Source organism: Hyperoodon ampullatus (assembly GCF_949752795.1).
Source record: "Hyperoodon ampullatus genome assembly, chromosome: 2".
NCBI classification, from domain to species: Eukaryota; Metazoa; Chordata; class Mammalia; order Artiodactyla; family Ziphiidae; genus Hyperoodon; species Hyperoodon ampullatus.
This window is the reverse complement of record NC_136915.1, coordinates 56,248,565-56,267,715: the sequence shown is the minus strand read 5'-3', so window position 1 is coordinate 56,267,715 and position 19,151 is coordinate 56,248,565. Positions and strand designations below refer to the sequence as shown.

At 42.6% G+C, this 19,151-nt stretch overlaps 1 protein-coding gene across 2 annotated transcripts in view; it reads right to left on the bottom strand.

Annotated features, from left to right (window-relative positions):
- CACHD1 (cache domain containing 1) overlaps nt 1-19,025 on the bottom strand; it is a gene marked incomplete at both ends in the record, with an annotated part of 214,788 nt that extends 195,763 nt beyond the window's left edge. For both annotated transcript variants that reach the window (XM_079698610.1, XM_079698611.1), the window contains one exon: nt 18,786-19,025. In XM_079698610.1, the coding sequence (XP_079554736.1) occupies nt 18,786-19,025 (240 nt within the window). The remainder of the gene's footprint in view (nt 1-18,785) is intronic.
- Between the last annotated feature and the right edge of the window lie 126 nt (nt 19,026-19,151).

Below are 19,151 nucleotides of genomic sequence, written 5' to 3'. Positions count from 1 at the left end.
TATTCTAATATAGAAATTATTAGAATTGCCTTCTAAACTAATTGATTTGGATTCTTCTATTAACCAAATAGACTAAGCAGTCCCAGATCATCATACTGACATGATACCGTACCTATTTTTCATGTAAGTGATCAATAAATAATTTTTAAGGGGGGGCCGGAGGATGGAGTCCACCATAAATAAGACAACAGCCAAAATAAAGAAAATCATTCCCATATTCTACTGTCACTGGAATGATGACAGAGATAACTATAGTGAACATTTGTGTTATCTTCTTGCTGTCCAAATCACTCAATTATGTAGCTGTCATGAGATGTGGGTGGAATCAATCCCATGCCCAGCTCTAGGAACAGGAACTGACTGGCACAAACGAATGTCATCCCATCCTCTTGCATTCCACTAACCACAGTAAGGTCCAATCAGAATGAAGCCAAGGCTTCCTACGAGACAGGGGAGGTGTTGTCCTCTGCTGAAGAGTCTGATGTCCCCAGGGAGACCTGGGATCACTGAACTTATTTTACTACAGGCAAAGCCAGCCTGAAGGTTAGCTAACTCCTAGAGGGTGATAGAGCCAGGGGGATATTGGGGTGGGGGTGGACAAATGGAGCCTGCCTCCAATCAAACAGTGCCTGAAAGTTCACATTATATATAAATCTTTCAGTTACTTAAGCCAACAAACTCTTTATCCTTTAAGGCAGTTTCATGGGTTGTTGGGATGGGTTGTTACTTGCAGTTCAAAACATCCTAACAGAACCACAGACAATGATAATGAGGGGTCTATGACATACACACATGGCCACCCTTACAACAGCCCAGGCTTGAGGCAAGTATTATTTTTCTATTTATAAAGTGAGAAAACTGAGGCTCTGAAGAGGGAAAAAGGACTTATCAAAAGTTACATAGCTGGTAAGCTACGATCTCAACTGCCTTTGATGATCAATCACTTGGTAGAGTATCTGTACACAGGAAAGAGATTACCACTGTTGACTCATATATTCTATATTGAAAAGTCTTATTTTCTTGAATTGTTCTTCTATGGCAGCTGTCTACTTTCTTTCAAATCACAGCCTTGGTCCAGTGGGCCTTTGTTGATGTAAAGCATTAAATAACACAGTTTCATCATATTTAAATGAAATCACAAAGGTAAATGTGGCAATACCTACCTGTCCATGAAGAACACATACCTTCATTACTCTAATGGTCTCCCTGCCTCCATTGCTTCCTTTCCCCATCCCACCACATACAACCAAGGTACCCAATAGCCAGAGGGATATTTCTGAAGCAAAATTCAATCACAACCACGTCACTCTCTGCCTAAAATCCTCCAATGGCTTCCCATTTCAGCCAGAATAAAATCCAAACTCTTTGGTTTCCACTGTAACTATCCTCTCTCCTCCTCCTCCACTCCCACCCTCCTACAGTGCCTCCTTTCAGCCTCTCAAACACACCAACCCATTCTCCTCTCAGTCCCTGTGCTTCCTACTCCTTCTCCCAGCTCCTCCCAGGTCTACCTCCCCAAGCCCATTTAAGTCTCAGCTCCCCCAGGAGGCTTCCTTTAAATGGCAGAGTGGCCTAATTTAACTCCTTCACAGAACTGATCAGGGTCTAGTGTCATTTTGATTTAATTTTTGCATGCTTAAATATTTATCTCACTCTCCCAGAAGGCAAGCCTCCCAAAGGCAGGGACTGAGTTCTGTTTATCACTGTACCCCACACCTAGAACAGTGCTGAGGTGTACAGAAGTACAGGAGGTCAGTCAATAGTTACTAAGATTGACTGATTAAACCTACAACTCTACTCAGGACACATTAACCAAAGCTCTTATATAATGCTTTATTTCTTGCTGAAAACAAGAACTGAAAATTTCTGAATTCTCTTTTAAAGATTTTTATCTATCCTAGATTATACTTGATTCTTTCTAATTCTGGGCACCATTATTCTTTAAGCTGTGAAAGCAAATTTCTCGTGAAAACAATGTCACTTAAAAAAGCAACTTATATCAATACATAAGGCAACTGCTAACAGCTATAAAAGAGGAGATCCACAGTAACACAGTAAGAGTGGGGGACTTTAACACCTCACTTATACCAACGGACAGATCATCCAGACAGAAAATTAATAAGGAAAAACAAGCTTTAAATGACACAATAGACCAGATAGATTTAATTGATATTTATAGAACATTCCATCCAAAAACAACAGATTACACTTTCTTCTCAAGTGCACACAGAACATTCTCCAGGATTGATCACATCTTGGGTCACAAATCAAGCCTCAGTAAATTTAAGAAAACTGAAATCATATCAAGCATCTTTGCAACCACAACGCTATGAGATTAGAAATCAATTACAGGGGAAAAAAACATAAAAAACACAAACAAATGGAGGCTAAACAGTACATTACTAAATAACTAAGAGATCACTGAAAAAATCAAAGAGGAAATCAAAAAATACCTAGAAACAAATAACAATGAAAACACGATAATCCAAAACCTATGGGATGCAGCAAAAGCAGTTCTAAGAGGGAAGTTTATAGCAATACCAGCCTACCTCAAGAAACAAGAAAAATCTCAAATAAACAATCTAACCTTACACCTAAAGGAACTAGAGAAGAAGAACAAAACCAAAAGTTAGTAGAAGGAAAGAAATCATAAAGATCAGAGCAGAAATAAATGAAATAGAAACAAAGAAAACAATAGCAAAGATCAATAAAACTAAAAGCTGGTTCTTTGAGAAGATAAACAAAATTGATAAACCTTTAGCCAGATTCATCAAGAAAAAGAGGGAGAGGACTAAAATCAATAAAATTAGAAATGAAAATGGAGAAATTACAATGGACATCACAGAAATACAAAGAATCATAAGAGACTTCTAAAAGCAACTCTATGCCAATAAAATGGACAACCTGGAAGAAATGGACATATGCTTAGAAAGGTATAGCCTTCCAAGACTAAACCAGGAAGAAACAGAAAATATGAAGAGACCAATCACAAGTAATGAAATTGAAACTGTGATTAAAAATCTTCCAACACTAAGTATCCATCGACAGATAAATGGATAAAGAAGATGTGGTATGTATTACAATGGAATGTTACTCAGCCATAAAAAGGAACGAAACTGGGTCATTTGTAGAGACATGGATGGATTTAGAGACTGTCACACAGAGTGAAGTAAGTCAGAAAGAGAAAAACAAATATCATATATTAACACATATATGTGGAACCTAGAAAAATGGTACAGATGAACCAGTCTGCAGGGCAGAAATAGAGACACAGATGTAGAGAACAAACGTATGGACACCAAGGGGGGAAAGTGGTGGGTGGTGGTGGTGGTGGTGTAATGAATTGGGAGATTGGGATTGACATGTATACACTAATATGTATAATATAGATAATTTAAATAAGAACCTGCTGCATAAAAAAATAAAATTCAAAAAAAACAACTTGTAGTAGAATCTGGCACTCATAAGAAAATTAAAAGTACATCTGAATATTTTTTCTAAGTACCTCTCAAAACTCAACAACAGGCACATAGGAACTTTCAGGAGTAATGAAAATGTTATAAAACTAGATGGTAATAATCATTGTACAAATCTACAAATTTAATTTAAAAATCAGTAAATCATTTTTTTAAATAATGAAAAAAAGGAAATAACCCAATTTAAAAGTGGGCAAAGGTTTTGATATTGCACCAAAAAAGATATACTAATAGCAAATAGGCACATGAAAAAATGCTCAGCACCATTACTCATTAGGGAAATGTTCTTTAAGACCACAATGAGATACCACTTCACACATTTTACCATGGCTAACATTAACATGACTGACCCAATCAAGTTCCGGTGAGGCTGTGGAGCTACCAGGACTTTTATCCATTGTTAGTGGGACTACATAATGAGATAGCTCCTTTGGAAAACAGACTAGCAGTTTCTAACAAAGTTTAACATACACTTAACATCGTAATCCCACCCCTAGAAATATGAAAAATTATGTTCAAACAAAAACTTGTATTGGGAATGTTTACAGTAAGAATATTTATAGATTTATGGCCTCAAAAAATCCAAATGTTTTTCAATTGGTTAATGGATAGACAAACTGTGGTACATCCACACAGTGGAATTCTACTCAGCAATAAAAAGGAATAAGTTACTCATATACATAACATGGATGAATTTCAAATGCATTATACTAAATTTAAAAAGCCAGACTCAAAATGCATACTGTAATGCCTCCATTTATATGACACTCTGGAAAAAGCAAATTAGGGATGGAGATGGTTTTCAGGCAAAGCAAGTTGGGGAGTGGGGGAGGGGAAGGAATGACTAAAAAGAGCAACAGAGAATTTTGAAGGGTGATGAAACTTCTGCATTTGGATTGCAGTGAGAGTTACATGATGTGCATTTACCAAATTTTATGGAACTCTACACCAAAAAGAGTACATTTTCACACCCATTAGAGTGGCTACTGTAAACAAAAACAAATGTTGGCAAGAATGGGAAGAAATGAGAATTCTTGTGAATTGCTGATAAGTATGTAAAATGGTGCAGCCACTATGGAAAACAGTATGACTCTCTGTCAAAAATTAAACATAGAATTATCATATGATATAGCAATTCTACTTCTGGGTATATACCCAAAAGAATTGAAAGCAGTGACTCAAACAAGTATCTATACACTCATGTTCAAAGTAGCATTATTTACAGTAGCCAAAAGGTGGAAGCAACCCAAGGGACCATCTATGGATAAATGGACAAACAAAATAATGATATATATTTACAATAGAATATTATTCAGCCTTAAAAAAGGAATTTATTTTTATTTTATTTTATTGAAGTATAGTTGATTCACAATTTCTTCTGTACAAAGTGATTCAGTTATATATGTGTATATATGAATATATATATATCACAAGATATTGAATAGTTTCCTGTGCTATACAGTAGGACCTTGTTGTTTACGCATTCTATATATAATAGTTTACATCTGCTAATCCCAAATTCCCAAACCATTCCTCCCTTACACCTGCCCCTTTTAGCAACCATAAGTCTGTTCTCTATATCTGTGAGTCTGTCTGTATATAAATTCATTTGTGTTGTATTTTAGATTCCACACATAAGCGATATCATATGATATTTGTCTTCTCTGACTTACTTCATTTGGTATGATAATCTCTAGATCGCTCCATTTTGCTGCAAATGGCATAATTTCATTCTCTTTTATGGCTAAATAGTATTCCATTGTATATGTGTATCACATCTTCTTTATCCATTCATCTGTTGATGGACATCTAGGTTGTTTCCATTTCTTGGCTATTGTGAGTAGTGCTGCTATGAACATAGGGGTGCGTGTGTCTTTTTGAATTACGGTTTTGTAAAAAGGAAGGAACTTCTGATTCATGCCATAACATGGATGAACCCCGAAGACATGGTAAGTGAAATAAGCCACAAAAGGACAAATATTGTATGATTCCACATATACAAGGTACCTAAAGTAGTCAAATTCATAGAGGTAGAAAGTAAATAGCGGTTGCCAGGGGTTGGGGGGAGGGGGAAATGAGGAGTTACTGTTTACTGGGTACAGAGTTTCAGTTGGGGAAGACAAAAAAGTTCTGGACGTAGATGGTGGTAATGGCTGCACAACAATGTGAATGTACTTAATGCCACAGCTGCACCCTTAAAAAAGATGAAGATAAAAAATTTTATGTTATGTACATTTTACAATTTTTAAATTAAAATGAAAACATGTTCGACCCACTTCACAAAGATTTGGTTCTAAAATTTAAAGGCCCCATTAAAAAGTGATCATTGCTATCTGCGGGGAGAAAAAACAGTACATTTTACTGTGTGTCAATCTATCTATCTGTCTATCTGAATGAATGCAATACAATGGGGGGGAAGTACATCTAAGTCATTACTGCAGGACTTCATTGCTGTATTCAGAGTTTGCTCTAGTTGTTTTTCCCCCCCTTCCAAGAAAAAGAATAACATGGGAAGTATGAGTATTTTTTTAAATTTATAGGTGTAGAAGAATGAAGCCACATTTAAATGTTTCATGAAGCGGTAATCTCCCACCCCCTGTCCCCCTCCCTCTCTCCTTCCCTCTGTTGCAAGAGAAAAACAAACGACCTGCCACAGATTTTCCAACCTCCAGACCTCTACAGATCCAGGGTCTTTCATCGTGCATCGTCACCCTTCGAATGGGTCCTTATCAGTAAAGGCATGATCAAAAGAGTTATAGGGAAACAATTACACTTGCATTGATTAGAAATAAGGTTCACATTCCTCATTTGCATCATCTTTCTGTTGGCAGGCTAATAAGTCAGCCACCTGGCTTTCTTTCAGTTCTTTAAGTATGCCAAAGTTTGGCCTCAAGACCGACCACTACAAAGGCTCTTCCCTCTGTTCCAATGCTAGCCCTTGCCCTCCCTGACTGGCTCCCCCTTCGTTTGCTAGCCCCACTCCCACCTCTCCTCTGATTGGCTCCTCCTTTGAATCACCTCCTCTGATTCCTTCCCATGCCATCCAGTCCAGAGTTGTCACTCCCACTCACCTTATCCAGTTAAGTATTTGTTGAGTAATTCTAAATGCCAAGCAGCATTCCATAAGAAAACAGCAGTGAATAATACAAAGCTTACCTGTGGGAACTTAAGGGGCATGACAAACAAAATGAATGGGGTAAGGTGGCAGAGTAAGGAGAGGCAAGGGAGGATACTGTTGTAAAGAAGATGGGCAGGAAAAGGTTTTTTGCTCTTCCCAGACAAAAGGAAGAGCAAGTATAAAGGCTCTGGGGCAAGTGTGTGCTTGGAGCATTAGAGGAACATTGTGTGTCGGGAACGGGGGTGGGGGTGGGGCGCGGGAACTGGGTGGGTGAAGAGGAGATAAAAAATAAGGCCACAAAGATATCAGGGGCCAGATCACACTGTCTGTGAAGGCCACTGTAATTTTGGATTTTACTCTGAGTCAGATGGGAGCCTTTAGAGAGATTTAAGCAGAGAAGCAACATATCTGACATATTTCTAAAAGATCTCCCTGGTGTCTTTCTAATAATCCTTGTTTCCTTCATAACATTACTCAAAAAGTGTATCACTTATGTTTATTTATATGATTACTTTTTTAATGTCTATTTCCCCTAGTAGGTGGTACACTCTGTAAGAGTAGAGATCCTGTCTCTCTTGTGTTAACCATGAACTCAAATCCAAGTACAGTACCTGGCATATAGTATGTGCTCAATACATATTCGTTAAGTGAACTAACTGATGAATTTAACCTCTCGGATTAAGTAGCTCTAAGTACATAATTTGCAAGTACACACACATTTTTGTATTTTTTATATTCCTAAGTGGCCCCGATATACATACCTAAGCTTTCTCTAACATGAAGAAATTAGACACCAGAACCAACTAATACTTAGAGTCTTGATGTGCTTACTCTGCTAGACACTGTCACTCATCTGAAACATTTTAAATCTTTAGTAGCAAGTGTAGGCTCAAGACATTTCACTTAAGTCTAGACTAGGTAATGAAACAAACATAGTAGCAAAAGCTAAATTCAGAATAGTATTAGAAAGTTACAAAATCTACTGTTTAAAGATGACCACACAATTTCAGTAGTCCAGACCTTTTTTGAGTCCTCGCCATGTGCCAGAGACTGTGTTAACAGACCAGGACTATACAGATGAATAAATCTGGGCTCTTTCTTGTGAGAGCTTACACTCTAATAGTCCTCATCTGTACAAAGCTTTACTGTTTGCAACTCTTGCCCGCATTTATTAACTGATTACACATGGATGCAAATAAAAATTTCCAGGCCTCCTTGGTCATCTGAATTTACACTAACTCTGGGATACCAACCCATAACTAATGAAAAAGTTCACAAGTCAGCACACAGTCTAGTCCCCGCCAAGGACTACAAAAGGGGCAAATATCCCCAGTTCACGTAGGGTCAGTGAAACCTGCTCTGGATTCGATAGCCAAGATTGCCAAAAACCTCAGTTCTCCAGGCTTTCTCCAAAACTGCTCAGGGCAGGAACAACCCAGAGACAGTTCCCGAGACAGGGAGCAAACAAGCAGCAAAAAGCAGAAATCTGGCTCTCCTACAGCAGCCAAGCGTAGCCCTCATTCAGAGAGGACACCATCCAAGCAGAACGCAGCACCTTGAGTACTTTAGCACCTCCTGTCCCTGGGCTGCCAGGAGAAGCACAGGCTTTGGAGAAAGCCAATCAAGAAACATGGGTGGAATTAGGACACGGCGTCCAGGATCCTGATAGGAGCCCAGGGTGCAATCCAGTGCACAGAAAAAATCCCATGAAGTTTCATGTGAATTAGCAAATGTCTGATAAGAAACCCAACAGGTCTTTCTACACTGCTCATTCCCAGAGATGAATGCGAAGATTAACAGCAAAACTTTTAAAACGTGCACCACCCATAAAGACATAAAAATATCCTCAAACCAATTATAAATACTGTAACACATATCAGGGAGGTGACAGACTTCAAAATTTCTTCTTCAAATATCTTTTCATGGTTATACACAGAACTGTAATTGTTAAGGCTTTATGGTCTCCCTGTGATTTTTTTTTTTCCTATTTAGAATCCTTTATTTTCAAGTGACATGGAACTATGAAGACTATTTTAAGCTGGTTAATTATTTTATATGCAGAGTCAGGGCAGACTGATGAATCTGTACTTCAGAGTATTTATGGATCATTAATTTCTGGCTATTCCTCTTTTGAATTAAGATTTGTTTAAAAAAAAAAAAAAGAAAGCTGGCCATCATATACTAGGCTCAGTTTGTCTTGTTTCCTTAACATACTCCTTATCAGCTCTGCCACAGCTGAAGTGATTCCAAAGTGCGTTATGACACACTTGGATTTTCTCCCGCTAATAATTCCTCCTTCCTGCCCATGACTGGCAGGCTTCTTCCACACTGCAGTAATGTGGGACAGCTAATTATCTACCAATCCACCTTGCTATTCTGCACTTGGCAACTTTTATCTGCACAGGACAGCTGCACTCTCCCCGTTTGAAGTGAAATGTCAGTCTCTGCTAATGCAACAAGACTTACATCACTAATGATGTCTCCACACTTTGCAGAAACAACTCAAAGCCTAATTAAAAATTCAGGTTCATTCTCACTGGCTTGCTGATGTTCACTGCCCTTCCACCAGGGCCTCAAAGTATCTTTTCAAATACTCGATGCAAAAAATAAAATTAAAAAAAATATATCCAAGGGGAATCCAGAAAAAAAAAAAAGTGCTGGAGTCTTGGGCTTTGACCGAGCCTTTAAAATAACTGTTATGGTTGGAACAGAACCAGGAGGTTATCATGTACAATGGATAAGAATTTCCCCCACTGGCTTCTATACTACAATGACAATAAAGGACACTATTTCCAGGGATATACGGACCAGAAGCTACTTTTCAGTGGACCCACGCTGGTATTTGGGTGTTGGAACTTTTCTAACTGTAATTAACTGAGAAATCATGTGACTATGTAAATCTGAAGTAGGGGAAAACTTCTTTTGAATTCAGAACAAAGTGGGCAAGGTAAAGAGGCATTCAAATGACATTTATTGTTTCATTATCAAATCAAATAAACAACCGCTCCAAAGTAATGATACTATTACAATTTTCAAAGAAAGAAAGAACTTCATACTTCGAATAACTGGGGAGAGATATGCAGTCCCAAAATTCAATTCTAAAATAGCACTCTGCCTGAAAATTACAGGTGTAATTTCCTTCTGTAGCTTTTATATAAATACCAAAAAACCAAAGTTGTTCCTCCCTTAAAGTTTTGTTTTCTTTTTCTGCTTTATCTTTTTAATTAAAAAATATACTTTGGTGGTACAGGTTCACAATTATAAATAGCTATTGACCACTTAAATTTGTTCTTTTAAAAAATATCCAAAAATATCTAACATTGTGGTAAGTCTCAGAATTTTTGTATTTCTTCAGTGGCTCACTGACTTCTAGGTATTTAAGTAGCTTTAAAACAAACAAACAAACAAAACAAAACCCAGTTAGCTGTCAAATTAGACTATCAGCTTTAAGTTCTCAACCATAAAAGAAATAAGTCAAACAGTTTTTTTCAAAAGAGGAACGTAAAGGTTCTTAAGTCAAGTTTCCTTTCCATTTTAAGGCAATCTTCTCTAGGAAAATGGAGCTGCCATGGGGTAGAACTGTGAAAAAGGTCAAAAAGCAAGAACCCTAAAACCAAGACCTGAGTTCTAAGTCTACCACACGTACTACTGGTGTAATCTCCAGAGAGCCACCCTCCAGTGGGCCTCCGTTCCTCATCTGTAAAATGCGAGAGGTAGATCTGACTTTCTCTCTGGTTCTTCCCAGTTCTCATGGCACCCGATGATCCGTGGATCTGACAGGTCAGGGAGAAAAGGCATGCCCAGGGCAGGCCTGCTGAGTCTGGGTTTGTACAGCCGCTCAGGGCAGGCCACAGGACCACAGTGGGAGGCCAGCCAGCCTGTGTGCAGGCCAGAAGCAGGGAAACCGCAAAGCAGGCCCTCCCGGAACTGTACTGGGGGAGACAGAACCTAGGTACAGAGCAGGCCATGGGATGTGGTGGCTGCTAATGGTGCCTGAATCCTAAATCACTTCAGCTGAGCTTTCTAGGCACCGAGCTCCTCATTTCTCCAGGTTCCTATTCCACCCCCACCCCCACCACCCCGCCCAGAGCACATCTCCTCCAAAGACAAGAGACTCAGGCACAAGCAGCAGCTAGTTCCCAACTGAAACACTAAGAAGCTACTGCCAGCCATGTTGAAACAAAGGGGAGAACCTATGAGAATGGAAGGAAGGAGGGTACGGCCACACTGAGCCCTCATCTAGCCCTGACCAAAGATCTCCCCTAGACTGTTCAATTGCATGAGGCAGTACTTACTGCCTTGTTTAAGCTGGTATAAACTGGGTGCTCTGTTACCTGCCATGTGTCTTGACGGACATGAAGGATCCAAGGACCCACTACCTGACTTCTGTCTACTTCTGACCTCTTCCTGCACCCTCCCTTCCCTCCAGCTCTCTAAACTCCAAATCTTAAGGCCATTTTTCCACTCCTTGAAGGCGTCATCACAAAGGAGACTTCTGGGAACTGCACTCTCTGACTAAACAACTCCTATTCATTCTACTTTTCCTGGAAAGCTTTCCAGAATCCCTCTGCACCCCCCAAATGGGTTAACATCTCTGACATACTTTCTCCAAGCATCCGGAACCTCCTTTCTCATACCATTCACTGCCTTGGAAATTAACCGATGGCTGCCTCAGAACGAACATAGTGCCTGGCGCCAAATAAACATTCGATGACTGGGCTTCCCTGGTGGCGTAGTGGTTGAGAGTCTGCCTGCCGATGCAGGGGACACGGGTTCGTGCCCCGGTCCAGGAAGATCCCATATGCCGCGGAGCAGCTGGGCCCGTGAGCCATGGCCGCTGAGCCTGCACGTCCGGACCCTGTGCTCCACAATGGGAGAGGCCACAACAGTGAGAGGCCCGCGTACCGCAAAAAAAAGAAAAAAAAAAAAATTCGATGACCATTTGTTTAAGTAATTAGGATGACAGGGAGCTCATCTCCTAAAGCAATCCAATTTAGAACTCTTCTATCAGAAAGGTGTCCTTTCTATCATATAGAAACTTGCTTCCCCATAACCTTTACACACAAGCACTGATTTTCTCTCCTGGAGCTCACTGAATAATTCTAATCCAGACACTGCAAATTGGTGGCCTCTGGCCTGATCCAGCCTACAGGCATGTTTGCTTTGGCCCACACAATGTTTTGTTTGTTTTGTTTTTTAAATGTGAATTGTTTGCCAACATTTTAAGAATCAAGAGATTTCATCTAAAAACAAGATACCCAGCTTCTCCTGAAAAGTGAGTCATGTGGCAACACGGGACCCTCATTGCCACCAAGCAGCAATCGGAGAAGCTGAGTAGCAGCTGCCTCCTTTCAGCCCTGATCCGTGCCCTCCTGTTTACAACAGCCAACACCGTTCCCTACTGACCTACACCTGGCCTGCCTCACTCATTCTGTCTAACTGACCCCTGGCAACGTCAGAGTTAGCAACCCCTGGTGTAACCTTGATCCCATATTTTAGCATTTCTTTCTATACTGCCTTGACCTATTCAAGTTGGTTTAGCCTCTCTGGTAAGACACAGCTCTTGGAGGGAAAGCACTGGGTATCCTATACTTTCCCTGCACTCTCCCAGCCTCTGATTCTGCAACAAGGCATCCAGGGAATATCTGCTGACAGACTCATCAGAAGATAATTACATATATAATCAGCTTTTCCTCTTCAACCTCCCCCGCTCCCTCACAGCTTATTTTGCCTTGTTCCTTTCTCACTCCTGCCTTCCTTCTCTGCAAGAGGGAGAAAGCAGGAGTAAGAAGACGGGGCCCGTGGCGCATCAGTCAAATACATGTGCTCAGACTATAAGCTGGCCACTAAGAAAACATGGAAGCTCACAGCCTCGTGGGGAAAGCCAGGCATGAAAATGAGGGTCAGATGCAAAAGAATCTTGGGCGTTACATATGGAAGGCAAAGGAGGCTTCTGGGCAAAGGTACTAGCTATTTGTAAAGGGCTAGGGGACACAGTGATCATTTTGCTCAGGCACATCATTATAAAAAAAAAAATTATAAGTATATATCCTCCAAAATATTTGTATTTATGGATTGCAAATTCTATACACTAGTGCAGCAATATATTATGCATATTATAAAACATTAATATAGAAATTAAATAAGGATGCAATAAAAATGTTATGGATGAAATTCTGTGATACCTGGAATTTGCTTCAAAATAATCTGGGGGGGAGGGGAAGAGCATGTGGAGGCAGAGGCAGATATGAAACTAGTGTGACCACAAGTTGATAGCTATTTAAGCTGGGTGAGAGATACAGGAGCATTCTTCTGCTATTCTCTTTATTTCTGTATATTTTTTCAAGTCTCTGCATTTAAAAGCTTAAAAGTAAATAAATAACTATAAATAGCAGTCTAATACTTTCCTCACAAGCCCCAAAGGATGGTTTTGCATCACATCCCTGAGGTCCGTGCACCACACTTTGGTAACCCCTGGGCCAGAGGACTGACCACATGTAGCTTAGATTTCAGTTTCATTCGGGCTCTGGAGTTGCATGTTTGTTGGCTTCCAGGTTCTGTGCGCTGGCACTAAATCAATTGTCCCATATTTATTTCTGTTTACTGACTTTTCCTATGTTAGACCTTGTGCTCAAAGATACTTCCATCCATTAACCAAATGAAGCACAAAGACACTCAAGTTCAGGGTGATTTAATAACATGCTGGAAGTGACACAGTTAATAACTAGCTGAGTCAAAACTGTCGCCCTTTATACGTTTTTGACTTCCAATACACTTTTACACCAGGTTCAAGCAGATTCAAAACAAATCCCACTGCACATAATACCTAGCTTCCAGAGTTCTGCACGTTTCCTGTCTGCTCATCCACTTAAGCTCAAGGAAGGAACTCTCTTCAAGCAGCAACCAGAAATAGTACCAAGTTAGAAAGTGTAAAACCATCTCCTTCCCCTCCCCCACACCCCACCAGGCTCAAGTGCGACTGGCAGGAAAAGCATAAGCACAGGCGACGATGCCAGCTAAGACAGGTATCAGTGGAGAGCAAGGGGAGGAAGTACTAAGCGCACCAGGGAGAGTCCCTCAGAAGTGATTCAACATGCTTTTCCTTGCGCTCATTCTCACCAAGTTCAACTCAAAGTCATCTACCAATGGTCAATTTTCCTCTACTCCAAACCTTCAATCTCAGAAAAAAACAAGGCCACAGTTTTCCCACTAGGGCTTATACTGCGTACGAGGCATAGAATCAAACAACATTATTTGCAAATACAGGTGATTATTTCATCCCTAAAACATTCTCGATTGCCTAAGTACACATTCAAATCATCCTAAAACATGCCATTCCTGGTATGGTGGGCATGATTAAGGGGCAAATGCCAACCTTGCCTAAACATAACTGCAAATCAGCACGCAGTTATAGTAGAGCCACAAAGATGTTTATGTCCAATAACCACAGAAACTCTGGGCGTGATGGCCAAAGAAATGAGATAAGACGTGTGGCCATATGCAGAGGTACAAGAGTCACAGCCACCCCCCTTTTCAGGTGCTTAAGATAGAACAGCTACCTTGTCCAGTACCACCAAAGGGCATTAGAAATGTCTGGTGAACTGCTGATTTGGTTACCCTTAATGTCTGAGGCTGTTTCTGCTTGCAGGACTGGCCTCTGTGTGTGGACAGTTCATTTAAAAGGCCAAGGGAGGAGTAGCCAACTTCCGTTACCTCACCAGATGGGCTTCGGCAGCCCTCCTCTGTACTCCCGTAATGCCCTGTTCCTCTCTCTACCATGGCACTAGCCCACTGCTTTCTAACACCTCTCTGCCTCTCCCTAACCCCCGTATCATACCACCTACTTTTGTTATCTGTCTGCATCACCAGTTGAGAACTTCAGGGCCTGGACCAGACCTTATTTACCTTGTATCCCAAGCTTAGCCTAACCCAAGGCCCCTCAGAGAATAGAAGCCTCCCCCAAAAGTTTGTTGAATGTATGCCAATATGAAAAATGAACTTACGTAACGCTGTCCTAGGGCATACAAAGAAGGCCTCCCCTTATACTTTCAGCTGTAGCCACTATTTACAACACTGCTCTATATTTTCAGTCAACACCTCACCCCTACAGAGCCCTTCAGTTTCTGAAGTCATGACTGTCTTGGCTGCTGCTCTTTCTTCCATTTGAGTTCAAGCTCAAGTTTGTGCTTCTGGTATTTCTTCTGTCCCTGCTGGAAGGACCCTCCTCACCCACCCCTTTTCCAAGCCCCATACAGCAGCTGTCCAACCAACCTGCTAGTGTGTCTGCCAAGTTCACAGTGACTATGCCCAGCCCAGCAGAGCTGAGTTAGAGCTAACATCAAGGCGGGCACCCTGGACGTGTGCCAGGCCCTTGCTGTTAGGAAGCCTGTATTGTCATATAATGTTAAATGGGCCTTATAAGTGCCTGGTGAAATGGCTCCCAGAGCCCGATATGCCTTCTAACAAGCAGGCATTGTTGCTTAACTGTTTTACCTGTGCAACCTTACCTCCGCCTGCACGTTGCAAACTCTTTAAGGGGCTGTGCTGCGATACCTCCCTGTAAATCCCCCAAACACCCAGCTAGCATAATGCTCTGTGCTCAGCCAGCTTCCAAGGAATATTTCTCCATTTAAGAACAACCACGTCCATCAACAGTTCCCAGCCCCAGCTTCACATCAGCAGGTGCCTTCACACACGCTATTGCCATTAGGTCCACAGAGCAGACCTCTAGGAAGAATCATCATTTCCAGGTTTGCAGATAAAGATCACCCAACTTCTCAAGTGGCAGAGCTGGAACCCAGGTTTCCAAAAATCCAGTGTGGAGTTCTTTCCACTCCACGACGCTCTTCGATAAAAACTTGTTGCATGAATGAAAAAGCAGAGGCAAGCCTCCCTGGACACAGCCACTCTCTGCTCCCTAGATCTCAACGTTGATGGCTTCACTCCACGAGACCCCTGAGGAGATGATGATTAGGTTTTTGACTTTTATCCATGATGTATGGGGTCTGCTGCCAGGGGGGCAGTATTCAGTGGCAGCTTTCCCAGGGCACTGGCAAATTAGCTGGTGCAGATCATTTAGAGTTTTTGTTTTGTTTTGTTTTTTTTAATTTTGTCCATTATTAAAAAGGAACCACCACAACAAAAAAAAACATGAGCAGGCAGCCTCCATGAGAAAACCTTTCCAAGAAAATCTTTAAGATAGATCGCTTTTCAAACTGTCTTCTCTATCAGCAAGCACAAAAACTATGCCATGGGAAACTACAGTGCTGAAAGAAGGCCTGGGTTTTGTTTTTGTAAAATTACTCCTTGTGCCTGTCCTGTGAGAGAGGTGGCAACAGGCCTCCTTGGAAGGCTACTTTGCAATTTCTCAAAATTAAAAATGGTCCTTGGAGAATTTCAGCAGCAGCAACTGAAGTCTGGAAATAGGCTTTTAATGTATAAACTGACCGCCAGAAAGTTTCTTGTCAAAGAAGATGCTGTCCTGAAAGGTCTGCACTGTACTGGAAATGCCAAGGTCAAGTGAAAAGAGTCAATCCCTTAATCAAGGGAGGACATTCTTTTTCTGCAAAGAGACATCATCTCTCCCCAACCCCCTCGTATCCACAGATGGAAGCTTGACCCTGCTCACCTTAATGCCCAAATGAGGCTACCTGCCTCTGAGCAACAGATTAGCTCCACAGCTATAAAATCCAACATGTCACAAGGAAGGACTATATCATCTGCACTTTAGGCAGCTAAACCCATATAATTTCAGACACATTGAACAAATCCAAGAGGTTTACGGAGGAAAATGTGAGGCTCGAAACCTTTGTTCTAAGGGCAAAAAACCTAACCTGCCTTAGATTTTTACAAGTGTTCCCTCCCCCCAAAAGCTGACAGTCTAACAAAATTGAAAAGAGACCCTTTCCCCAATTTTCCCAGAAGGAGGCAAGTGGCAGATCAATGTACAGCTCAAGAAGAAGAATTTAAATACAGTATGTGCTGCTCCTTTCAAAAAAGGAGAGAAGCCACTTCACATTTTGCCAGACAAAACCCTGTCCCCAGGAGGCCAGTTTCCACAATGAGGTTGCAAAGGTGTTAGAAAGAGGCCAGTTGGGAGGAGATAAAGGGCCATTTGGGCACAAACCCCCCACTGATCAGAGCTTTTTTTTTCTGAAGTGTCTCCTTTTCAACAGGGAAGCCTTTTAAAACTACATTTGCTTTGGATCCCTACCTGAATGACAATGTGTTGGGATCCGATTTCACCTTTTGTCAAGGATCGGGTGAGAAACAGTAAAACTGCTGTCAGCATCTTAGAAAAAGCTAGTCCTTAGCTTATATGGTGAAGGGGGAAAAAAACCCCTGAGGTTCCTTGTCCAGCCCTAGTGATGGGATGAAGGTGATAAATGCCTGCTAATCTTACAAACACAGTCCAAAACTGCAACGTATTAAATTTCCTTTATTAAAAGAGGGTCTCTATGCAAAAATGCAATTGTTTGTCCTCTGAATTGAAACATTCATCAGTGGAAAAAGAAATTCTCGTTTATCCCTAACATTTTAGTTCATTTCCTCTAAAGGTCACTTCACTCCTAAGATCTCTGTCAGCAATCCTCAGAAATCAGAAAACGCATATGGAAAAAATTATAACTTAATCTGAACCTAAAAGATCTGCATAGAAAAGTTAAATGACGTATCTTAAAAGCTTGTCTACTATTATGCACATGAAGAAAAATCAGACTCTATTGCACTTCAGGGCCGGTGCCTGCAAATAAACGCAGCGTTGCCATTCAAGCAAACCATCCACTCCTCAGCCTCACCTCACTCCTAAAACAAAACAAAAAACCCTACAGTCTTTCACTACAGCGGTAAAGGTCTGTGGAACTAGCTTTAGGAAAACTGTATCATCCTGGGAGGAGACTGGGGTGTGTGGGGGGGCGTAGGGTTAGGGAGAGAGGTTTAAATTAAAAAGAAAAAAAAGGACATCAGAAACCTGAGTCCCAAGTGACTTTAAAACACCTCTCCCGGTGGGAGGTAGAAGGGTGGTCACAGTAGAATCGAAATCAGAAACCTATTCCAAGAACACGTTCCTGGAAACTTCGCTCTTTCGAAGACCACATTCATCACCGTTATTATTGTTAGAAGACATAAGAGGATGAGGTTATTTTACGGAAGAATGTTATAGCTAAGGTTTCAGACTCGGAATGTCATCTCAACCTCTCCTCCTAATCTAGTGGGCCAAGGAGGTTAAAATAACGGCGAGATAGAATCTCCAGGTGGTTTCTGTTTAGCAATTTTTTTACTACTACTGGTTATTAGTAACATCTTCAGGATTCCTTACTAGCCTCGGGCAATCTTTCTTTAGCCCCCTTCCTCTCCGGGGGAGGACGGACCTGGTAAACAATTTAGAGAAATGGGAACCTTATTCACTATGCTCCCTTTTTCCTCCCCCCACCCCCCCACAAAAGGCATACACAAAACAAAAACAGCCGACAGCGCGCAACCGACAACAGCGACAGCGGAAAGCAACAACAAAAAAAAGTCCACCACACAGGACGAGTCGGGAATCTACCCGGAGTCTACCAGGCCAGCCCCTCCCCCAATACACCCGGGCGGGGAAAGGGAGCGCGGAGTTCACTCGGCCGCTCTCAGCCGGGACCCCAGGTGGCCCTGGAGCTGCTGCGCACGCAGCGATGCCTCCCCTCCCGGCGCCCACTGCTGCGCCTAGGTCTGGGGGACCCGAAGAGGTGGTCAAGGGGGTACACTGGGGGCCTCGGAAAATCATCCGGGCCAGGCGGGACCGGCTGTCCCGGGATGGGTACACAAAGAGGGAAGGGGAATTTGCAGGGGTGGAGGAGTAAAAAAGACTGCGGGGAAATGCGTGCAAATTAGGAAAGGAGGTGCGAGGGAACCTGAGAATCCTTGCCGAGATAATGGAACTGTGCCGGGGGGCGGGGAAAATGGGTCTGTGCAAAGGGCAGGGGCTTCTGCAGAGGAGAAAGGGAAGGGGACCCGAGTGCTTGGAAGAGGAGTTGGTGTGTAGTCAGGGGGTCCATAGGGAGGGCGGAGGTGTCCGGGGCAAAGGGGGCTCTGTGCATGCCAGCGAGGTCGGTTCTCGTTTAAGGGGATCTGTACTGGGGATGGGACCGGGCTCTGCGCGGAGGACATAGGCGGGATGCCTGGCAAGTTCGCGGGCGCGAGGGGGGGCCCCTTACCTGCATGGTGACGACCCCCAGCTCCTCGGCCGCCAGCCTCCGCATCTGGCTCGCCAGCACTTGCGCCTCGTCCAGGATGGAGAAGTCGGCGTCGGCCCCGGCGCCCAGCAGCCAGCCCGCGGCCAGGCAGAGCAGCCAGAGGGGCGGCCGCCGCGCCCCAGCCCGGCCGAGCGAGCCCCGACCCCCGCGGGCCAGGGCGGCCGCCTCCGCCGCCTCCTCTTCCTCCGGCTCGCGGGCCATGCCGCCTACCCCCACTCCCCGCCGACGGGCTCCAGGCGCCGGGAAGCGGGGAGGGAGCTCCGGGAGGTGCGCCCAGGGCCCGCTCCGCGCACCCGGCAAAACTTTCTCGCCCTTCTGCAGCCGCCT